The 20,917-nt window shown below is 45.4% G+C and overlaps 1 protein-coding gene across 1 annotated transcript in view; it reads left to right on the top strand.

Annotated features, from left to right (window-relative positions):
* LOC137524103 (zinc finger protein 665-like) overlaps window positions 1-20,917 on the top strand; it is a 217,820-nt gene that overhangs the window by 125,003 nt on the left and 71,900 nt on the right. Inside the window, exon 8 of the mRNA XM_068243610.1 lies at window positions 19,154-20,517. Coding sequence (XP_068099711.1) covers window positions 19,154-20,517 — 1,364 coding nt within the window. The remainder of the gene's footprint in view (window positions 1-19,153; window positions 20,518-20,917) is intronic.

Below are 20,917 nucleotides of genomic sequence, written 5' to 3'. Positions count from 1 at the left end.
ACCCTCTGGAAGGTCACAGCCGGGCTCCCATCGATGCAGGCCAGGCACACTGCGCGGGATGCCTTGTGCTTGCACCCTCTGGAAGGTCACAGCTGGGCTCCCATCCATGCAGGCGAGCACACTGTGCGGGATGCCTTGTGCTTGCACCGTCTGGAAGGTCATAGCTGGGCTCCCATCCATGCAGGCAGGCACACTGCGCGGGATGCCTTGTGCTTGCACTGTAGCACACAGTCACTTGGCTAGGTAGATAAAAAGTCGAGTTTGTATGTCTCTGTGGTACTGTGAAGGCAAAAGGCATCCTGCATCTGCTCAGAGCTGCCCAGCTTGTTCATGGGTGGGAGCACAGACAGACACACCCTTCCACAGGTGCTTGTTGAGGAGGTTTGGGGGTCCCAGCACTGGAATGGTGGAGGGGAGAGGTACGGGGATACTGAGGTAAGCACTCATTGGGGCGCTTTTTCCCTTCAGGTTTATATTAATAAATTTGGTGCTTTATTCTATGCTTATGAGGCAGGATCATGAGTCATATCTTGTACATCCTGCCGTATGCAGCATGTGGGGTGCACAGGGCACTCCCAACGGCTCAGAATTTGAGCATTTTAGGGGCCTGCAGTGGGCCATAGACAATACTTCAGTGGTTGCTAAGTGTTTCAGGAATTGCCATTCATGATATGAACACATTTGCTTTCCAGGGAGTAGAGCGGGTGAAACGCTCAGTCTGAGGAGGAGGTTTTCAAAGACGGAGCAGTGCTTTTCAGCGCAGGTAGATTTAGGCGCAGCTGGCGCCACCATAGACCGTAATAGGATTTACAGCTATAGCGACGCTCAGTGAGTAACTGTTGTCAGAGTGTGGGAAAGTTGGGTAAACTGACTTTAGCAGTTAATAGCAAAGCCTTCGTACATCCTAGAAACACCCAGTATTTGGGGTATGTTAAAGAGAACAGTAGGAAAAATACCAACAAAAAACCTTGCAGTTTTGGAGAAAATAGAGTTTAAAGTTTCGATAGGAAAAAAGTATATATTTAAATATTTAAATGTGGTTAAATTACAGATGATGTATAAACCTATCAGTAATGTAAATTTACATATATGAAAAGAAAGAGCAGTGACTTTCATGGCAGGGTTTCCTGGTGGTCATTACGCAGTGAGTACTGACCACCTGGAAACCCTGTGGTAGTGGCAACGCTTTGGCCGGGGATCGCTATACATCCGCAATGGCTCCCCCTTTCCTCCCCGCCCCTCACACCTATTACACCCATCCATTCTGGCATCTAGAGCACTTTCTGAAAAATGTTCCTCTGGTCCCCACTGTTCTCCTTTCCATACCCTGAAAATTTGGTGTTTCTAGGACGTACGGGGGCGTTGCAATTAAACACGGCAGCCATTGATTCTACGGTTAAATGCGAACGCAAACTTTTGACAGGGAAGCTTGCATTAAATACGAACGAGCGAGCAGCAGAAGTTCACTGTGAACTGTCTTCCCGGCGAACTATTCTGCCATCACTACTTACTGCATTTTCCAGATGAGCACTTGACTCCCTGAAGGACTGAACACTAAATGGGATGTAAATTTGTTTTATGGTGGCTCAGTCATTAACTAGTTATTCCAAGGGCAGTATATTTATCTTCATCTAAGTCTCAGGGGCGTAAATATACTTACCTCTCCAGGATCGCCTGCTGCGCTCTCGTGTTGCGTGCGTTCTCGTCGCCGCCCCTTAGTACACTGATCAGTGATCGGGAGCACAGTTCCCATTCACCAATCAAAATGCCTATGATCAGTGATCTCATTGATGCCGGTGGTCATTGACAAAAGTGAAAGTAGAGCATACAGGCGTTACTTCTGTAGCACCTGTATTCAGTACATAGGAGGAATAAAGTGGGGGGGGGGCTCTAGTGGCCAAATAGTAAAATTGTGGCCAAATAGTAAAATTACACCTACATACATCCCAATAAATAAAGATACATAAAATACCCCATGAATTAACACCTTACCTCCCTTCCCATAGTTACCAAAATAAAACACTTTTATAAAAAAAAAAAAAAGACATTTACAAAAAAAATAGTTACCTTAGGGACTCAACTGTTTTAATATGTATGTCATAAGGGTATATTACTGTTATTTTTGCAAATAAGGGCTTGTAATTAGTGACAGACGCAAAACTAGAAGAATACACCTTTTTTTCCAAATACAATTTTGTTGTAGTATATTCTGATAGGGACATAATTTAAATGGTGTAATAAGCAGGACAAATGGGCAAATAAAATACATGGGTTTTAATTACAGTGGCATATATTATTTTAAAACTATAATGGTAGAAAACTGAGAAACAACAATGATTTTTTTTTCCATTTTTTTCTTATTATTCTCGTTAAAATGCATTTAGAATAAAATAATTTTTTAGCAAAATGTATCACCCAAAAATAGCCTAATTGGTGGCAAAAAAAAACAAGATATAGATCATTTTGTTGCGAAAAGTAGTGATAAAGTTATTGGTGAATGAAAGGGAGGACGCTGAACTGTGAAAATTGCTCTGGTCCATAAAGGAAAAACCCATTAGTGGTGAACTAGATCTTTTGTGCAACAAGCATCTGAATTTGACCTGCACCACACCGTCTTCTGCATATCTGCAGCTCAGACATGCAATGTATACCCAGTGTGAGAACTTCCTACAAATATGACTCCTATTCGGGGTCCATCATCTAAGCAGCTTATTTCAGCTCTGTGTAATATAATGCCACCCTCAGCCAGCCCCTGTGCTGCCTCCCGCCGGACGGCCTGGGAGAGCGATGTAGGTGATACCCTCAGACTGGAACGAGTGACTAAGGCTGCTCCCCACACACCTGATAGACTGCTGTACTTATACGCTATACACCAGCCTACCTTACTCCGGTACACCTATCCAAATGTAACAATAACTTTATTTATAGCTCCTTCTCTCCCATAGGACTCAAAGCGCTTATGCTCTCTCAGATTCAGTAATTGGTAGTAGGATGAAGTATTAACACTGAGGATAAAATTATATTTCTGCAATTGCCAAACTGAACAGGTGGGTTTTCAGTCTGAATTTAAACACATCCAGAGATGGAGCTGCCCTGAACTGCTGAGGTAAGGAGTTCCATAATGTAGGAGCAGCATGACAGAAGGCTCTGGTATGCAGCCTAACTGTCCCAAATGCTTTTTACACATAAAGTGGACCTGTCCTCAGGTTATCACATTTGACTTGATTCACTAAACCGTGATAACTCAAATATCACACCTTATCAAAGTTAACATGCCTTATCAGAGTACCATAGCGAGTGCTACAAACTTATGCCTGCTAATTAGCAATGGCACTCGTCCTGCCCTGAACCCCTGCGGGTTTTTAGCGTTCGCTATGCTACTCTGATAAGGCGTGTTAACTTTGATAAGGTGTAATATTTGAGTTATCACGGTTTAGTGAATCAAGCCCATTGGGCGCTAGTCATCTATTTCCTCAATGACTATATGGGGTGCCCCACAGGTGTGCCTCCTTTATATATTTTCTGAATCCTTTACTGGAAAATTCCTGATACAATTTGCTATAGAGACATGTCACATAGCTCGCTAACTCCTCAGCAAGTGTTGGAGACTTACCACAGCGCCATCGTGCACTGAGTGGGTCAGGTCTGTGAATCGGATGCTTCCACTCCACAAGGCAGTATATCACCGCAGAGGTACTCAATCTAATGTGACCAAATCTGCTCTACCTGGATAAATTCCCCACACACTAAGTTATAATATATCCCCTATACTGAGTACCCATCACTGTTATTAATCTCCAGCTGACGTCCGAGCTCCTTCATATTACTGCTGGTTATTTTGCATACTCTAAGGCAGGGGTCCCCAAACGTTTTGGGCCGAGGGCCGGGTCAACATACTTCACACTGCTGGGGGGCCGGAGTATACATAAAATGATGTAGAAGTCTTTGCGGGCCAGACAGTGAAGCATACCCAGGAGGCAACCTGCAGTCCAATTAGACAGCAGTGTCACCTGATGTGGAATTTGATTGGAAACCAGCGAACTACTGCTTTCTGGCTTCCATGTGGATGTAGCTGACCACATTGTACCATAATACATTTTGTGTGTGAGGGGCCGGTAAAAAAAAAAAGCCTCGGGTAGGCCTGAAAGATAAATCGAATTTAAATCGAAATCGTGATCACCAAGCTCACAATTTTGGAATCGTCAAAGTGGCAATTTCTGCAATCACATTATTTCCACATGGGGGAAGTTTGAAGAAGCGGCTTCAAAATTCCAAGTCTCAGCGCGTGCAGCCCACAGCATCGGCAGTGTTGGACATACCTTCTGACAGGAGTCGAACGCTTTCCATCCTCTCTCGCCATCTGCCAGCTCTTGTGCACGGCATACTTCCTGGTTCCTGTATGTCACATGACATACAGGAAGTATGCCGTGCATTAGAGCCTGCAGGAGGCTAAGTGGATAGACGGGCATCGCTGGACTCGTGCTGGAAGGTATGCCCAGCACAGCTGCAGCTTGGGGGACAGAAGGAGCACAGAGAGACCTAGAGGGTGCACAAAGATAGAGGGGGGGAACAGAGAGGCACAGAGGGGAACAAAGCTTGATTTGAAGGAAATCGTAAATCGAATCAAAATCGTGATTTCGGACAGAAATCGCTCAATTCAATTTTTTCCTAAAATCGTTCAGGCCTACTCAGGGGGCCACATTCAGCCCGCGGGCCTTAGTTTGAGGACCACTGCTCTAGGGCAACTAATAATGTTTATGGCTTCAAGTTTATATGTATCCTGATGTGCCTATTCCAGGCCTCTAATGTACCATCTGACACTTTGTTGTACTCTCTCACTAATGTGTATTTGCCTTACTTCTTCAATAAACTTGGCTACTTAAAAAAAATGTTTTGTGGTTGTAATTAAGCATATTTTCTCATGGAAGATGCTCTTATCCTGTTTCTACTACATCATCATGTCTGTTACTCTATGTGAGGTTGTGTTCCCCTTTAGACTGTCATTTGCATTGCCTGGCGGAGGGACATCACACTACTATTTAAAATAGACCTGAACTCAGATCTTCCTCTCTGCTCTAAAAGATAAGCAACAGCATAATAATATTTAAAGAAAAACATTTATTTATTGCACAGGATACAAATCCTGCAGTAACGCTGCAGTGTGTCTACTTCCTGCTTTCTTTGAAGTAGCCCAGGGTTAACATCCTTTGTTTACAAATTTTACAAATTAGCTGTTCTGCAGAGGCATTCGGCTGACACAGCTGAGAGATCAAATACACTTGTCACAGATAAGGATGAATTAGACAGGCTAAACTATCTAAATACATACAGGGGGCATTTCTCTCTGTTTTCCTTCTGTCCTGTGAAGGGAATTCAGGTCCACTTTAAAGAGAATCTGTACTCTCATATTCTTACAGTAAATAGCATACCATTCTATTCCTTATTTTCTCCTGTGCCCATCTGTGCGGTTTCTGCCACTCCCTGCTGCAATCCTGGTTTGTAATGAACAGTTTTAGGCAGTTCTTACAAACAAAAGACTGGCTTCTAACCACAGTATCATAGGCTGAGAACTAGCTTACTGTGTGACTCATGCAGAGCGTGGAGGGGGTGTGTAAAGCTTCTGCCAATGACAAGCAGTGCTGCACATTCCACACATTCCAGCCTCAGCCGACAGACACGACAGAGGAACGGAGATAAGATTTATTACAGAGACAGTGCAACTAGGAAAGGCTGCAGTAAGACAGACCACATTAGAACAGGTATAGGAACTTATAGGATAGTAGAAATAAGGCTTAAAATTTTGTTAGAGTCTCTTTAAGCACACATCTGTTGATTGTAATTAAAGAGACACTGAAGCGAAAACAAAATATATAGTGAATTGGTTGTGTACTATGAATAATTACTAGAAGATTAGCAGCAAAGAAAATATTCTCATACTTTTATTTTCAGGTATATAGTGTTTTTTCTAACATTGCATCATTCTATAATATGTGCAGATTACACAACACTCGGCATTCAAAATGAGTCTTTCAGAGCAGTCTGTGAAGTAATGACCTCTCCTCTAGCAGAGGAAAAGTAAATAGTCCAGGAACAGTTGAGATAATAAAAGTCAGATAACAGCCCTCTCCACGACTAACTTAGTCGGAGAGCTTAATGGCTTGTTTGCGTAGAGATAACAACTGGAGTTTCTCAACTCTTCCTGTACTGGAAACAATTACACTGATGTATCTTAATGTTTTATTTCTTAGCTGTGCTACACATACAAATCATAATATCATCATTTTTTTTCGCTTCAGTGTCTCTTTAAGGCTATGACTGAGAGCTCATATCTGTCTGGCACGTGTTATAACTATTTCTTGATGTTCTGCTTTTTTTTATTTAATAAAGACAATGTAAGTGCATCCTTGATGAGCAGAGCGGTCTCCTGTGAAGGAATGTTGGATATGAGTGTTGGCTGCTGGGACCTGGCTCCCCTCGGAAGGTATGGTGGCTGAGCGGTGTATGTACAGATACATGTACTACCTTTTATACTTACCTGAGACTTCCTCCAGCCCCATGCAGGCCTTGGGCTCCATCACTGTCCTCCCCGGCCGCTCCTTTCCTCCTCCGTCTCACCCGGTACATTTCCCAGCCGCTCTCCACTGCATCATACACAACTAATGCCAGTGAGGGCATGACAGGAGGTTGGTGTGGAGCTGCAAGTTCCGGGCACAGTACATAGGCATGCTGGCAGCTAGTGTAGGATTGCCCAGGTACGGTATCACGCTGATGAGCTGTTGGCTAGTTACTGCAGTCACTAGGAAGCCCTGTTTTATAACAGAAGAGTACAGACAGTCCCTGTATTTATGCAGAGGCAGCTCACAGCCTGATTAGGATTGCTTGTTATATAATATGCCCCTCCCCCCAGCACCTCCTGTCAGATATGTAGTTGGGGATTGATGTGAGCGCAGACTTTGTCTTTAGTTGTCTCCTATATTACCCTGACTACTCCTAGTCTGCTGCAGACATGCTTATATGTCAGTACATGGCTCCCTGTGAGCACCTGTCAGAGCAGCCTGTGGGCAGCCAGGAGACCTCCACTGGGTGGAGCAGGGGATGAAAGGGACATGAGGACACAGGCTTGTTCCCCATCCCAACAGAATGGACCAAATACTGGGTCACCCCTGTCTTCTCTGTTAGAGAAGTGCATCACTGAATGAAGCAGGAAGAGGAAGTGAAACGCATGGCCATTGCAAGAGGCTCCTCCAGAGGGGTCATAGCACAACTTTGTTGGAAGTCGTCTGGCTTAAAGGCATGCCCATGAGGGATGCTCGGAGTCCCTTTCATGGTGGAAGGGGACCCCAGAGCCAGATATGTAGCACCAGCAGGGGTGCAGCTCGGCCCAGGCAATCCAATCGGCTGCTTGGGGCCTCACCCACAGCAGGGGCTGCCCTGTCTGTGACTTGTATGGCCACCGCTCAAACACAGACACAGATAAGTGCAACATGAACAGAGAGGAGAGAAGCGTAGCGACCAGGGTGTACACGTTGGATGTGGAAGTGAGGTCATTGCTCACTTCCTACATTGGAAGTGTGCTGCATGGTTACTGTGCACTGCGCTCCTCTCTTTGGATCACCACTGATCTGCAGGCCTGTGAGTGTTGGAGGTGGGGAGGCAGCAGGAAGCTGCATACCCCCTCTGATACCAATGCCCTTTTGGGGTGGTGGGGACACCTACTACCTGTTACTATGGGACAAGGGGCCTCTGACTGGGGAAGGGCCACAAACTGTGTGCTGCTGGGGGCCACAAAAGCCTCAGCAGCACCCCTGTGCACCAATTTGCAAAATTATCAAATATTTTTGTTAAACATATTGGCAAGACAATACAATAAAAACCAGGAGGGGGGGGGGCAGAGGGGGGCACAGGGCTGATAAAAATGATGGCGGTTGGAGTAGGCAATATTGGGCTATACTGCTCTGTAGAACAATAGAGCATACACCAGGATAGGAAACACTGCAATGTTGCCATTTGGATGTACTGGTATACCTAAAAAGCACTTTAAGACAAAAGAAATTGCAGTGATTTGGTCGAAGAAATTTGTAAATAAATGTTGGGGGCAGGAAATACAGGGACCCCCCCAGTGATGAAGTGACTTGTGTCCAACAAACCAAACAATTCAATTCATAACAGCACATCAGTATTCCATATACTGTATATACATAATGCTAATCAATACACAATTCATACGCCATACATTGTGAATAAATAAACAGGATGTCACATCAATATTCCAATCAATAATCAATCCATATGTCCTATGTGGGGAATAAATAAACAGGACGCCCACTAATAAACATATCCAGCAGATTTAGTGGATCTAACATGCATAGGGCTCCATTCACAAAAGGGTGAGAACTCAGCTAAGTAGTTAGCAGCACGGCCAAAACTTTTACTGATCGGGTGCAAAGTTTAGAAATGTGCGTGAAACCTCACACCGGGTGCGATCAAAACGTTGCACCGGGTGCACCTAAAACGTTGCACCGGGTGCGCCCGAAGCGGGCACACGGTGCGACATTTTGATTGCACCCGATGCAATGTCGCTAAACTTTGCGCACGATCAATAAAAGCTTTGGGCGAGCTGCTAACTAAGTTTGCACCCTTTGTGAATCGCGCCCTTAGAGGCTCCACTATTTATGTGTAAAGTCGGCCCATGTGTGAAACATACCAAGGACTGGTCACACAACTGACCCCAGTAGCAGATGCAGCGGTGCGTCCGCCGGAGCACAAGCTGACTCTTCAAGCATTGTGTTGCAAAGACCAGCACACTATAAACTGCAAATCCGAAGAAACTTGTTATATTTGGGATATTTTTTTCAGTAGATTGCGGTGACAACACATGTAGATAGCCCGGCATATAATAAATGAGTCCATAGACCCTAAATTAGCACAACATCCGGCTACAAACAAAGCAAGGATAACAGAGCAGCAGCGTTCATATTGCAGATCCTGAGATCAGGCAGTACATGTGTCACCTGGGGGGACAGACACCGGCCAGGAGCTGCATTAGACAAAGACAGCTTCCCAAAAAGTTTCTTATCCCAAAAAGTTTGGAGATATTCGATGGTAAATTCAACAAGCGTTTTGCAATAATGTCAGAGCCGTTTTCGATCATCTCTACCATGGACATCTGTACTTGCTGCTCAATTTCACACACATAATGTTACAGTAAGGCTGGGAGCACACTGGGGGTACCATGAGTCTTCTGCCATGTGCATCTCTGTGTTTTTCTCTGCATTTTGCATGATTGTATGCGTCTGTGGCTGAGTTTGCATTTTCCATGCATCTTATTATTATTTTTTAGAATCTGCCTTTTTTTAAATTAAAGAATACAGTATCACATGAGTCCTACAGGAGAAAAGCGCTTTACAAATGTTATTTGTTGTTGTTGTTGATATGTTAAAAAAAAGAAAAAATTAAAAAAAAAAAGAAATGCAAAACACATGCATTTTTCTCCATAGGAAAGCACAATATGGTGCTGATTCATGAAGCTGTGTTGCTATAGCAGCGCGAGCTCCATGATCAGCACCGCACTCTAAATTGAAGGACGCATGCTGCGCTCGCTCTTGAAGTGTAAGGAAGTTATGCGTTCCTTAAAATGCTACTATGTTGATTTTCTCTGCATTATGCGTTTTTTTTTACGTGTCTGTGGTTGAGTTTGCTATTTTCATGCATCCACCCCCCACATCCAAAACCTCATGAAGTCCTGCAACTTCCACCTCCGCAACATCTGCAAGATCCGCCCTTTCCTCACCTCTGTCACTGCCAGACTCCTCATCCACGCCCTCATAATTTCCCGCCTTGGCTACTGCAATGCCCTTCTGTCTGGTCTCCCTTTGACCCGAATTGCCCCACTGCAGTCAGTTATGAATGTGGCAGCCAGAATTATCTACTCCTCCCATCGCTCCACCACGTCAGCTCCCTTCTGTGAATCCCTCCACTGGCTTCCTATCCAGTGCAGAATCTGATTCAAGATACTGTGTCTGGCCTGCTAATCTGTCCACAAAACCTGCCTAACCTACATCTCTGATCTTACTCAGAGGTACACACCTAGCCGCTCACTCTGCTCCTCCAATGACCACCCCCCACATCACCCAATCCCATGCATACCTCCAGAACTTCTGAAGACCTGCTCCAGCAGTATGGAACTCCCTAGCTCCCTCCATTTGGGTCACACCATCCTTCAACATCTTTAACAATGCCCTCAAAATGCACCTTTTCACCTTGGCCTTTCCACCCTCACTGGTGCTCTAAACCGGCTGCTGAACACCGAACTCTGGTCCCCTAACTTTTGTGTCCCTACTGCCTACCTCTCCCTCTAGATTGTAAGCCTTTGGCAGGGTCCTCCTCCTCCTGTCTCCTACCTGATCACGCACCTCCATCAACGTACACCCATCCAGTGAATCTGAGGGAACTCAACTTGCCTAATCTTCATGCACCCATCCAGTGACTGACTAAGCATTACCTTGTACTCATGCTGTGCTGCGTGATCTTCTTTTTATGTATTCCTGTATTGTCTTATTGTTGTATGTCACCCCTAAGTATTGTCTGTAACCTTAACTAATGTCCAGCACTGCATAGTATGTTGGTGCTTTATAAATACAAATATATATATATATATATATATATATATATATATATATATATATATAATGCAAAATGCATGCATGTTTCGCCATAGGAAAGCACTATATTAAAACTGCACTTTGTGGGAAGATTCAACATGTACGATTCTAAAATGGTACAAAAAAAAAGAGGCAAAGAGCTGTGATTTGGAATGCAGCCCATAGGCTTTTACTGAGTTTGATTTTGCATCTGTTTTCTGCTATGTGGATTTAGCAAAATACATTGAAATTGGGAATGTCCAACAGGCATGCATGTTCTGGTAATGATAATAGAAGGTGATGAAGATGTATATAAGGGAGTTGTGCTGTGATTAATAATAATAATAATAATAATAATAATAATAATAATAATAATAATATTCAAAGGCTGACTGCAGGTGATTTCACAAAAGGAACTTGTAGTTAGCTTATTCACCACAAGGTGCCGCTCCCACCGCTCCCACGTGGACCGCACAGAAAGGAGGAGATTTATCCAAAGACAGGAAGTGATGTAACAGCAGGAAGAGAAGTTGCAGGAGGTGAGAGAACACGCGGCTGGAGGAGGTAATTGTGTGAATCTTGTTATATATGGAGCAGAGCAGAGGTTTGGGGTGGGCATGCTTTGTTACAGAGGAGGACATAGTACACCTGTCACTATCCTGATCATCCCCCTTGATGAGACTTATATATAACTGCTGTGATTTGTTTGTCAGTTTTCTATTGCTCCCCCTACATGTACCATAGATTATGGGTCGGATCTCACCTTCCTAGTAATAGTTCAGTTACATCACAGAGTCAAGAGAAGATATATATTGAATATAGCCATGTCCCCCCAGTGCTGGCATTTACCCCTGTATAGCCTATTCTGCCCCCAACATTGCCATATTACCATGCAGTGTAGCCTTATCTCCCCAATCACCCCTAGTTTCCAGCTCCCTCCTGGGGTATTAGTAATAATGGGTAGTCATCAGGGCAGAGGCTCAGGGGGCACCAGTCTCTGGGAGTACAGCCCTGAGGGTGTGCCTGTTCCCCCCACCCCTCCCCGAACACTTCAGAGTTACGACTCTGCATGTTTGGGAGACTACCTAATACTGGGGGTACATCTGCCTATCCTGGGGAGGAGGCTGCCTGTCTGACTTGGGAAAAGGGTCTGGGGGCAGACTTGCCTGTCCTGAGAAGAGAGACTGCTTGGGGTATATTTGGCTATCGATACTTGGGGCACGTCTGGTTATCTAGCCTGGGAGGGTGGTATCCTAATACTGGGGGAACATCTGCCTATATTCGAGGGGAGGGTGCCTTATACTGGGGTACATATGGCTATCTAACCTGGTAAGGGGTACTGCTAAATACATGGTGTATATCGTGATATCTAATCTGGGGTTGGTGGGCTGCCTAAATCTGGGGATACATCCGGCTATCTGTAATGGGGATGGTGGGCTGCCTAATAGTGGCTATGTATACTGGGGAGGGGGCTGCCTAATACTGGGGGGACATCGGGTTTGTAATGTGGGGAGGAAGACTACTTGATGCACCTGGCTTTTGAAACCCTTAAAGGGAGCCTAAACAGAGAAGGATATGGATTTTTCCTTTTAAAATAATACCAATTGCTTGACTCTCCTGCTGATCCTATGTCTCTAATACTTTAAGCCACAGCCCCTCAACAAGCATGCAGATCAGGTGCTCTGACTGAAGTCAGACTGGATTAGCTGCATGCTTGTTTCAGGTGTGAGATCCAGATACTACTGCAGCAAATAGATCAGCAGGGCTGCCAGGCAACTGGTATTGTTTAAAAGGAAACATCCATATCCCTCTCAGTTTAGGTTCCCTTTAAAGCGGATCCGAGATGAAAAACTAACTATAACAAGTAACTTGTCTACATATCTTATCTAAAGTTTAGATGGTTTACACAGCAAATCTATCTCCAAACAGTTTTAATAGAATATGATTCTTTATTCCTGTGATACAATGACAGCAGCCATGTTGTTTGTAAACATTACGTAGAGGCAGGCTTATCTGTATCTTGAGCCATCAGCCTAATCCCCTCTCCTCCTCCCTCCTCCCCTCTGCCTCTGAAATCAATGGCTAGTAACACCCCCCCCCCCCCTCCTCCTGCCCAGACTGAGCTCCCATGAGCCCTTGCTACTGCCAAGGCTCTCTGAACCTGTGGGCGTGGCTTATTTAGTTTATAGGGAATTAGAGTATTAAAACAAAAACAAAAAAGTATTTGGCTTGAGGAATGCCCAATAAACAATAGGAAAGGAACACAATTATGCAAAGTGTAAAAGTTCACCTCGGATCCACTTTAAACACTTTATTTGGTCTGAGGAAGTGGGCAGAGACCCACAATATGCGTTACCTGTGCTTATTAAAAATTAATTATATTTATATATATGAATCTGTCGTTATTGAGGTAAGCTACCTAACCCTTTTTCTCTTTTATTTGTTTTAAACTCAGTTTTATATACACTTGGGTGACTCCTAATGCCTTTATGATGGCTTCCCAAGTCTTCCAGATATTAGTCACTCACCAGACCAGTCACCAGTCAGACCACCCCTTGAGCTCCATCACTCTGTTATCAATGGCTGGAGTGAAACAGACGTTCTATAGTTAAGAGATTTCTAAATTTTATACCGAGGAAAAGGGTGAATTTTTAGTGATATGAAGGGTGTGAGCAGGAATCCAGGCGCATGCATCTCTATGGAGAGAGCTTGCAGGGAGTAGTAGATTTATTGTTAGGGTAGTCTGCCTTTATTCCTGAGAATGATACAAAGTATCTATGTGGGGGGTTAGTTTACATAATTTCCCCTTAGGGAGGGAGACATAGAGAATAATATAATCTGTGAATAGTGCAGAGCTGTGATTGGCTGATCTTGTATGCCATGGAATACTGAGCCCATAAGATCCTCGTGGAGCAGCTCCCACCTCCAGCTGGTGCCTCACACGTATGCACACTCTCTGTGTTACCTTATCTCTGGATTCCCCTCACTTCTTGTGCTGTCAGAGGTGTTTCATGTTTATCCCAGCCGTTATGGAAGACAGGCTGGTATCTCTTCCCTGTGAAGGGGGACACATTCCCTGATAGCTTTTCCCAGCAGCTGTTCATAGCAACAGTCATAATTACAATGCTGTACAATAGAGTTGTTGTGGATCAGTGGAGGTCTCAGGGAGGGAGGTCCTGAAGGAGCAGGAACTGTGCATTGCGTCCATTTTCAGCAGATGAGACAGGTGAACCATATGACCATATCCATTGTATTTCTAATGAGAAGAAGCCAATGTGCAGTCAGGAGCCACTGGTGTTGGGTAATCCCACAGTGGGCGAGGTTGGAGTCTGCACAAAGATGATGACTAGTGGGTGGAGCCAGGTAACAAGGGGCATGACTGGTAGGACAGGTAGAGAAGATGGAGGCTGCAGCTGGAGAGTGGTTGGGTGGCCTCTGCTGCTTCTGTCCTGGTACTGGCACTGTCTCAGCTGGGAGATTTGTTGCTATTGCTCTTGGAAGGTTTGGGGGTAGTAGGTGATGGACAGGTAGGGTCAGAATATGGAGCTGCAGTCCCATCTGCCCAGTTCATCAGCTGCCAGAGCCATACGTAATGATAATTCATAGCTGATTAGCTGCAGGCCTCAGCTCTTATCTTCCTATATCTCCAGCTGTTCTCTCTTCACATCCTCATCCATCTACCGCTGCCGGCACTGCTGTAACCTCCCAGGAATGTGTGCATGGAGAGGAGGAGAGAAGCACCAGATGATGAGCAAGGCACACTGGGAGAGAGGACTGTGGTGCTTAATGCACAGCTTATGGGAGATTATCACCCCCTAGCAAATCATGTTCTTTTCTGTGCTCTGATTATTATTACTAATATATTACACCTTTAATTTGTTATCCATTTCAGAACTGAGATCTGACCTTAAAGAACAAATTACATATGTGAGGAGTGATCAGCAGTCTATGGAGGAGAGTGGCATGATGGAGACAATTAAGGAGGAAAAAGGAGACACCTATGTGAGGAGTGATCAGCAGTCTATGGAGGAGAGTGGCATGATAAGGACTAGTGAAGAGGACATTATTACTGGAATGAGCATTGGTGAGTGATAAATGTATCTCCTTTTAATGTCCAGTACATATAAGCTGTGTGCTCTACATGTTGTCAGTATACAGTATACAGGAGTCGAGTCTGAGGAAGGCTTCATAGCTGAAAGCTTATTCCTCTTCTTCTAAGTTAGCCAATAAATGGCATCATCCTGATTCAAAACGTCTTGCTTTCACTAGTGCAATAAGCTAACTCTCTAACTGAGTCACTAAACTATCAATCACAGGTTCAGTGAGTCTCAAACAGTGCAGTTTCTAGGCTAAAATGCACCCAGGGTGAGGGTGTAAAAATTGCGCCCCCCCCCCCCCCGGTATAGGTAGCCAGCTATAGGTCCCCCCCGAGTATAGATGGCCAGGCATAGGTGAGCCAGTAAAGTTGCCCCCAGTATAGGTTAGCCAGGTAGGTGCCTCCAGTATATGTTAGATAGGCAGGCACCCCCCAGTATAAGTTAGATAAGTAGGTGCCCCCAGTACAGGTTAGCTAGGTAGGTGCCTCCAATATAGGTAGCCAGTGTAGTTGCCCCCAGCATAGGTTAGATAGGTAGGTGCCCCCAGTATAGGTAGCCAGTATAGTTGCGACCTGTATAGGCTAGGTAGGTAGGTGCCCCCAATACAGGTTAGATAAGTGCCCCCAGTATAGGTTAGATAGGTAGCTGTCCCCCAGTATAGGTTAGATTAGGTAGGTGCCCCCCAGTATAGGTTAGATAGCTGCACCCCAGTACAGGTTAGATTAGGTAGGTGCCCCCCCAGTATAGGTTAGATAGGTAGCTGCCCCCCAGTATAGGTTAGATAGGTAGCTGCCCCCCAACACAGGTTAGATAAGTAAGTGCCCCCAGTATAGGTTAGATTAGGTAGGTTCCCCCCAGTATAGTTTAGATAGGTAGGTAGGTGCCCCAGTATAGGTTAGATTAGGAAGGTTCCCCCCAGTATAGGTTAGATAGGTAGTTAGGTGCCCCAGTATAGGTTAGATAAGTAGCTGCACCCCAGTATAGGTTAGATAGGTTGCTGCCCCCAGTATAGGTTAGATAGGTAGCTGCCCCCCAGCATAGGTTAGATAAGTAGCTGTTCCCCCAGCATAGGTTAGATAGGTGCCCCCCAGTACAGATTAGATTAGGTAGGTGCCCCCGAGTATAGGTTAGATAGGTAGCTGCCCCCCAGTATAGGTTAGATAGGTAGTTGCCCCCCAGTATAGGTTAGATAGGTAGTTGCCCCCCAGTATAGGTTAGATTAGGTAGGTGCCCCCCAGTATAGGTTAGATAGCTGCACCCCAGTACAGGTTAGATTAGGTAGGTGCCCCCCCAGTATAGGTTAGATAGGTAACTGCCACCCAGTATAGGTTAGATAGGTAGCTGCCCCCCAGTATAGGTTAGATAGGTAGCTGCCCCCCAGTATAGGTTAGATTAGGTAGGTGGCCCCCAGTATAGGTTAGATAGGTATCTGCCCCCGAGTACAGGTTAGATTAGGTAGGTGCCCCCCAGTATAGGTTAGATAGGTAGCTTCCCCAGGTTAAGTAGGTAGGTGCCCCCTCATAATGGCGGGGAGGGGAGCCGGAGCCGCGGGGAGGGCAGCCCGACCTCTCCCTCCCTCTCCCCTGCAGCAGAGTTTGCGGACAGGGAAGCGCTGCTATACACAGTTACTCACCTCCCTGGTTCCGATTGCCGCTTACGCCCTGCTGGTCTCCTCTCTGCAATGTAGCCGCTGATACACACGCTGCTTCCTGTTTAACAATATGCCGACAAATCACATGTGAGATGCTGGCTGCAGAAATAGATGCACAGTGACGGCTTATGATGGGAATGAGGGGAAGAGGAAGCCTCGGCGCTGGTGGCAGGCGGAGAGGTTAGTGACTGGCGGTGCTGCTGTGGTGGGAGCTGTACTGAGATGTGGATGGGACTACCAGGCTACCTAAGCTTCTAGGGGGGGAGGGAGGGGAAACATCTGTCCATCTATACTACAAGGATGGGGGGAACATCTGGCCATCTACACTACAAGGGGGGAAGAAACATCTGGCCATCTATACTACAAGGAGGGGGGGGGGAAAACAGACTCCTCCTATACTACGAGGGGGGAAACATCTGGCCATCTATACTACAAAGGGGGGGGGGGACATCTGGCCATCTATACTACAAGGGGGGGGGGGGGTAACATCTGGCCATCTATACTACAAGGAGAGGGGAGGGGGAAAACACAGATTCCTCCTATACTACCTATACTACAAGGGGGAGGAAGGGGAAACATCTGGCCATCTGTACTACAAGGGGGGGAGGGGGTGTAACATCTGACCATCTACACTACAAGGAGGGGGGAAACATCTGGCCATCTGTACTACAAGGGGGGGTGTGTAACATCTGACCATCTACACTACAAGGAGGGGGGAAACATCTGACCATCTACACTACAAGGAGGGGGGAAACATCTGGCCTTCTATACTACAAGGAGGGGGGGGGGGCATCTGGCCAACTATACTACAAGTAGGGGGAAACATCTGCCCATCTACAGTATACTACAAGAGGGAGGGGAAATATCTGGCCATCTATACTACAAGGGGGATGGAGGCGCATCTGGCTACCTGCACTGCAAGTGGGGGAGCGTCTTGCTTCCTGTCATGCTGTGGGACAGGGGGAGCAGTTGGCTAACTATGCTGAAGAGGGGGTTGTCTGCCTTCCAATACTGAAGAGGAGGGGGGATATTGGAGGAGATGCTGTTGGTCAGGGGGAGGCTGGTGACAGTACAGATCCTGCCCTGCACTACACTACAATCTGCCTCTGCTCTCCCCATCACACTACAGCACACCCTCTCTCACTGTCACTAGGCCTCTCTACACTCACATCTGACTTTCTGCTCTATCACACTAACTTCAGCAAACTCCTCCTTCTCACTCACTAGTGCACTACAATCTGTCTGTCTACTCACTCCTCACTCACTCACTATCTCACAACTCACCAGATTCTGTCTCACAACTCAATCCACACACAAGTGATTCTCTGTAGCACAATGCAGCGCACTGTGTCCCTCAATATCCTCCTCCTCACTGAGCCCACAAAATGGCTGACAGTCTCACCTCTCTTATATACAAGAGGGGAGGGATAGCGTGTGATAGGTAGCTAGGATCTGGTTGTTAGGGCCTATAATTGGCCCCGATTGGTAGAGAATCTGAGTGGCCAGTTAATGCTGCTATATTTAATGTAAGCTATAGTTGTGGATGTACGCATAATTTGCACATTTCTGCATGTAAACTGATTGGCCTGAGATGACCGTAGTGTTCTGGTTTCCACAGTAATTTTCTGAAATTGTTACTCCAATCACAGGACTGGGAAATACTCGCTAGTATTGGACCAATCAGGGAGTGCGGAGGCATCCCACGGGGTTCCCATTTCCACAGAAATATTCTGCATTCTCTGATTGGTCCGATGCTTCTGAGCTCAGTGATTGGCTGACATTTCCGAGTTGCTGTAATGCGGCATTCTGACATTGCAGCGTTTCTGTTTTGGCAATCGGCGTTCTGATGGAAAACCAGTCACAGTTTCCTTATTTGCTTAATTGGGAATAAGAGAGAGAAACATGTACATTACACGGGGCATATGAGTGACACGAGGATACAGCGGTAATAAGAATGTGGAAGTGACACCACATTGCTCTACAAACATAACACAGATCTCTTGCTATAAGTACATATAGGTCTGTTGTCACAGGAGTAACACATTGCTTCCACTGTCTCATCAAGCTCTACATTCACTGCTGCTCAATGTATGGCCAATGCTTTAGGTGTGGGAGGGGTCAGTGATATGCAAATACCTCTGATGTGTATGCAAATGTAATGCAGATTGTATGCAGATGATCAGATTGGTCAGGAAATGCATTTGATTGGCTAAACTCCCAGCTACATAACATTTTCGTGCAAGCCAAAGTTGTAGTCATGTGATTGTCCTGCTGTAATGAGCTCCACCTTATGCAGTTCTCTGTCAGGCTGATAACGTGTGATGGTCAGTGGCATGCCAATAACTCTGAGATGGTGCAAACTGTATGCTAATTTTATGCAAAGCTATGCAGCTGCTGCATCTGGTCCATTTCCAGTCTGCACAAACTTTGCCTCAACTTGGAATTAGCAGCAGCTCACTGACCATCCCTAATGATAATTGTTCCTCCCCTCAGAATTCTCTAACAGGAAGTGATGATGTTTCTCTATTTGCAGCACAGAGTCCCGGCATCAGGAACCTCTCAGAGACTCGTCTCTCTGTATCCACAGACTGTACAACGGATGATGATGTCACTGGACAAGAGTCTCCTGCAGATATCCTGGTTACCCCAAATATTCCCCCAGACCCCCCTCACCTGTATAAACCTGAGGGGCCTCATACCCAGCACAGCTCTCCCCCTGCTGGAGGGTCTCATTCCTGTTCCACACGTGGGAAATGTTTTGTGAGGAAATCAAATCTAGGCCTACACAAGAGAATTCACACTGGTGAGAAGCTATATTCATGTGCTGCATGTGGGAAATGTTTTGTACATAAATCAGTGCTTGTCAGTCATGAGAGAACTCACACTGGTGAGAAGCCGTATTCATGTGCTGAGTGTGGGAAATGTTTTGTACAGAAATCAAACCTTGTCAATCATGAGAGAACTCACACTGGTGAGAAGCCATATTCATGTGCTGAGTGTGGGAAATGTTTTGTACATAAATCAAACCTTGTCAATCATGAGAGAACTCACACTGGTGAGAAGCCATATTCATGTGCTGAGTGTGGGAAATGTTTTGTACAGAAATCAAACCTTGTCAATCATGAGAGAACTCACACTGGTGAGAAGCCGTATTCATGTGCTGAGTGTGGGAAATGTTTTGTACAGAAATCAAACCTTGTCAATCATGAGAGATCTCACACTGGAGAGAAGCCCTATTCATGTGCTGAGTGTGGGAAATGTTTTTTACACAAATCACTTCTTGCCATCCATGAGAGAACTCACACTGGTGAGAAACCGTATTCATGTGCCGAGTGTGGGAAATCTTTTGTACAGAAAGCTAGTCTACTAAGACATGAGAAAGATCACACTGGTGAGAAGCCGTATTCATGTGCTGAGTGTGGGAAATGTTTTGTACAGAAAGCAGAGCTTGTCATTCATGAGAGATCTCACACTGGTGAGAAACCCTATTCATGTGCTGAGTGTGGGAAATGTTTTGTACGGAAATCAGAGCTTGTCACTCATGAGAGATACCACAGTGGTGTGAAGCCCTATTCATGTGCTGAGTGTGGGAAATGTTTTGTACAGAAATCAAACCTTGTCAGTCATGAGAGATCTCACACTGGAGAGAAGCCATATTCATGTGCTCAATGTGGGAAATGTTTTGTAGATAAATCTAGTCTAATCATACATGAGAGATCTCACACCGGTGAGAAGCCGTATTCATGTCCTGAGTGTGGGAAATGTTTTGTACGTAAATCAAATCTTGTTGTGCATGAGAGATCACACACTGGTGAGAAGTCCTATTCATGTGCTGAGTGTGGGAAATGTTTTGGACGGAAATCACATCTTGTTGTGCATGAGAGATCTCACACTGGTGAGAAGCCCTATTCATGTGCTGAGTGTGGGAAATGTTTTGTACAGAAATCAGACCTTGTCAGACATGAGAGATCTCACACTGGTGTGAAGCCCTATTCATGTGCTGAGTGTGGGAAATGTTTTGTACGGAAAGCAGAGCTTGTCATCCATGAGAGATCTCACACTGGAGAGAAGCCATATGCATGTGCTGAGTGTGGGAAATGTTATTTGCAGAAATCAAATCTTCTCAGACATGAGAGATCTCACACAGCTGGTAAGTAAGAGTCAGTGAAACATAACTTCCCCTTTAGTGAGCCTGAACTGGCCGCAGCATACTGCTCTCCATCTCCCCAACACAGCTGGAAGTAGGGAGTATGGAGAGTGGAGTGCAGCGGCCAATAACAGGCTTGTTCAGTTCCGCTTATCCCTCTTACATAGCTGGTGAGAAGTAGTGATGGTCAAGTAAATGCAAATAACGTCGAGTTGATGCACATTTATGCTCATTTTTATGCAGCTTGAAAATGAACCAATCAAATCGCGCTGAGATAAAAGTCGATTGGTTCATTTTCAAGCTGCATAAATGTGCATCAACTCGAAGTTATTTGCATCTACTTGACCATCACTAATGAGAAGCTCTATTACTGCACTGAGTG

The sequence above is a fragment of the Hyperolius riggenbachi genome, chromosome 7 (genome assembly GCF_040937935.1).
Source record: "Hyperolius riggenbachi isolate aHypRig1 chromosome 7, aHypRig1.pri, whole genome shotgun sequence".
NCBI classification, from domain to species: Eukaryota; Metazoa; Chordata; class Amphibia; order Anura; family Hyperoliidae; genus Hyperolius; species Hyperolius riggenbachi.
Note: the sequence above shows the minus strand (reverse complement) of the source record. Positions and strands in the feature narration are given on the sequence as shown.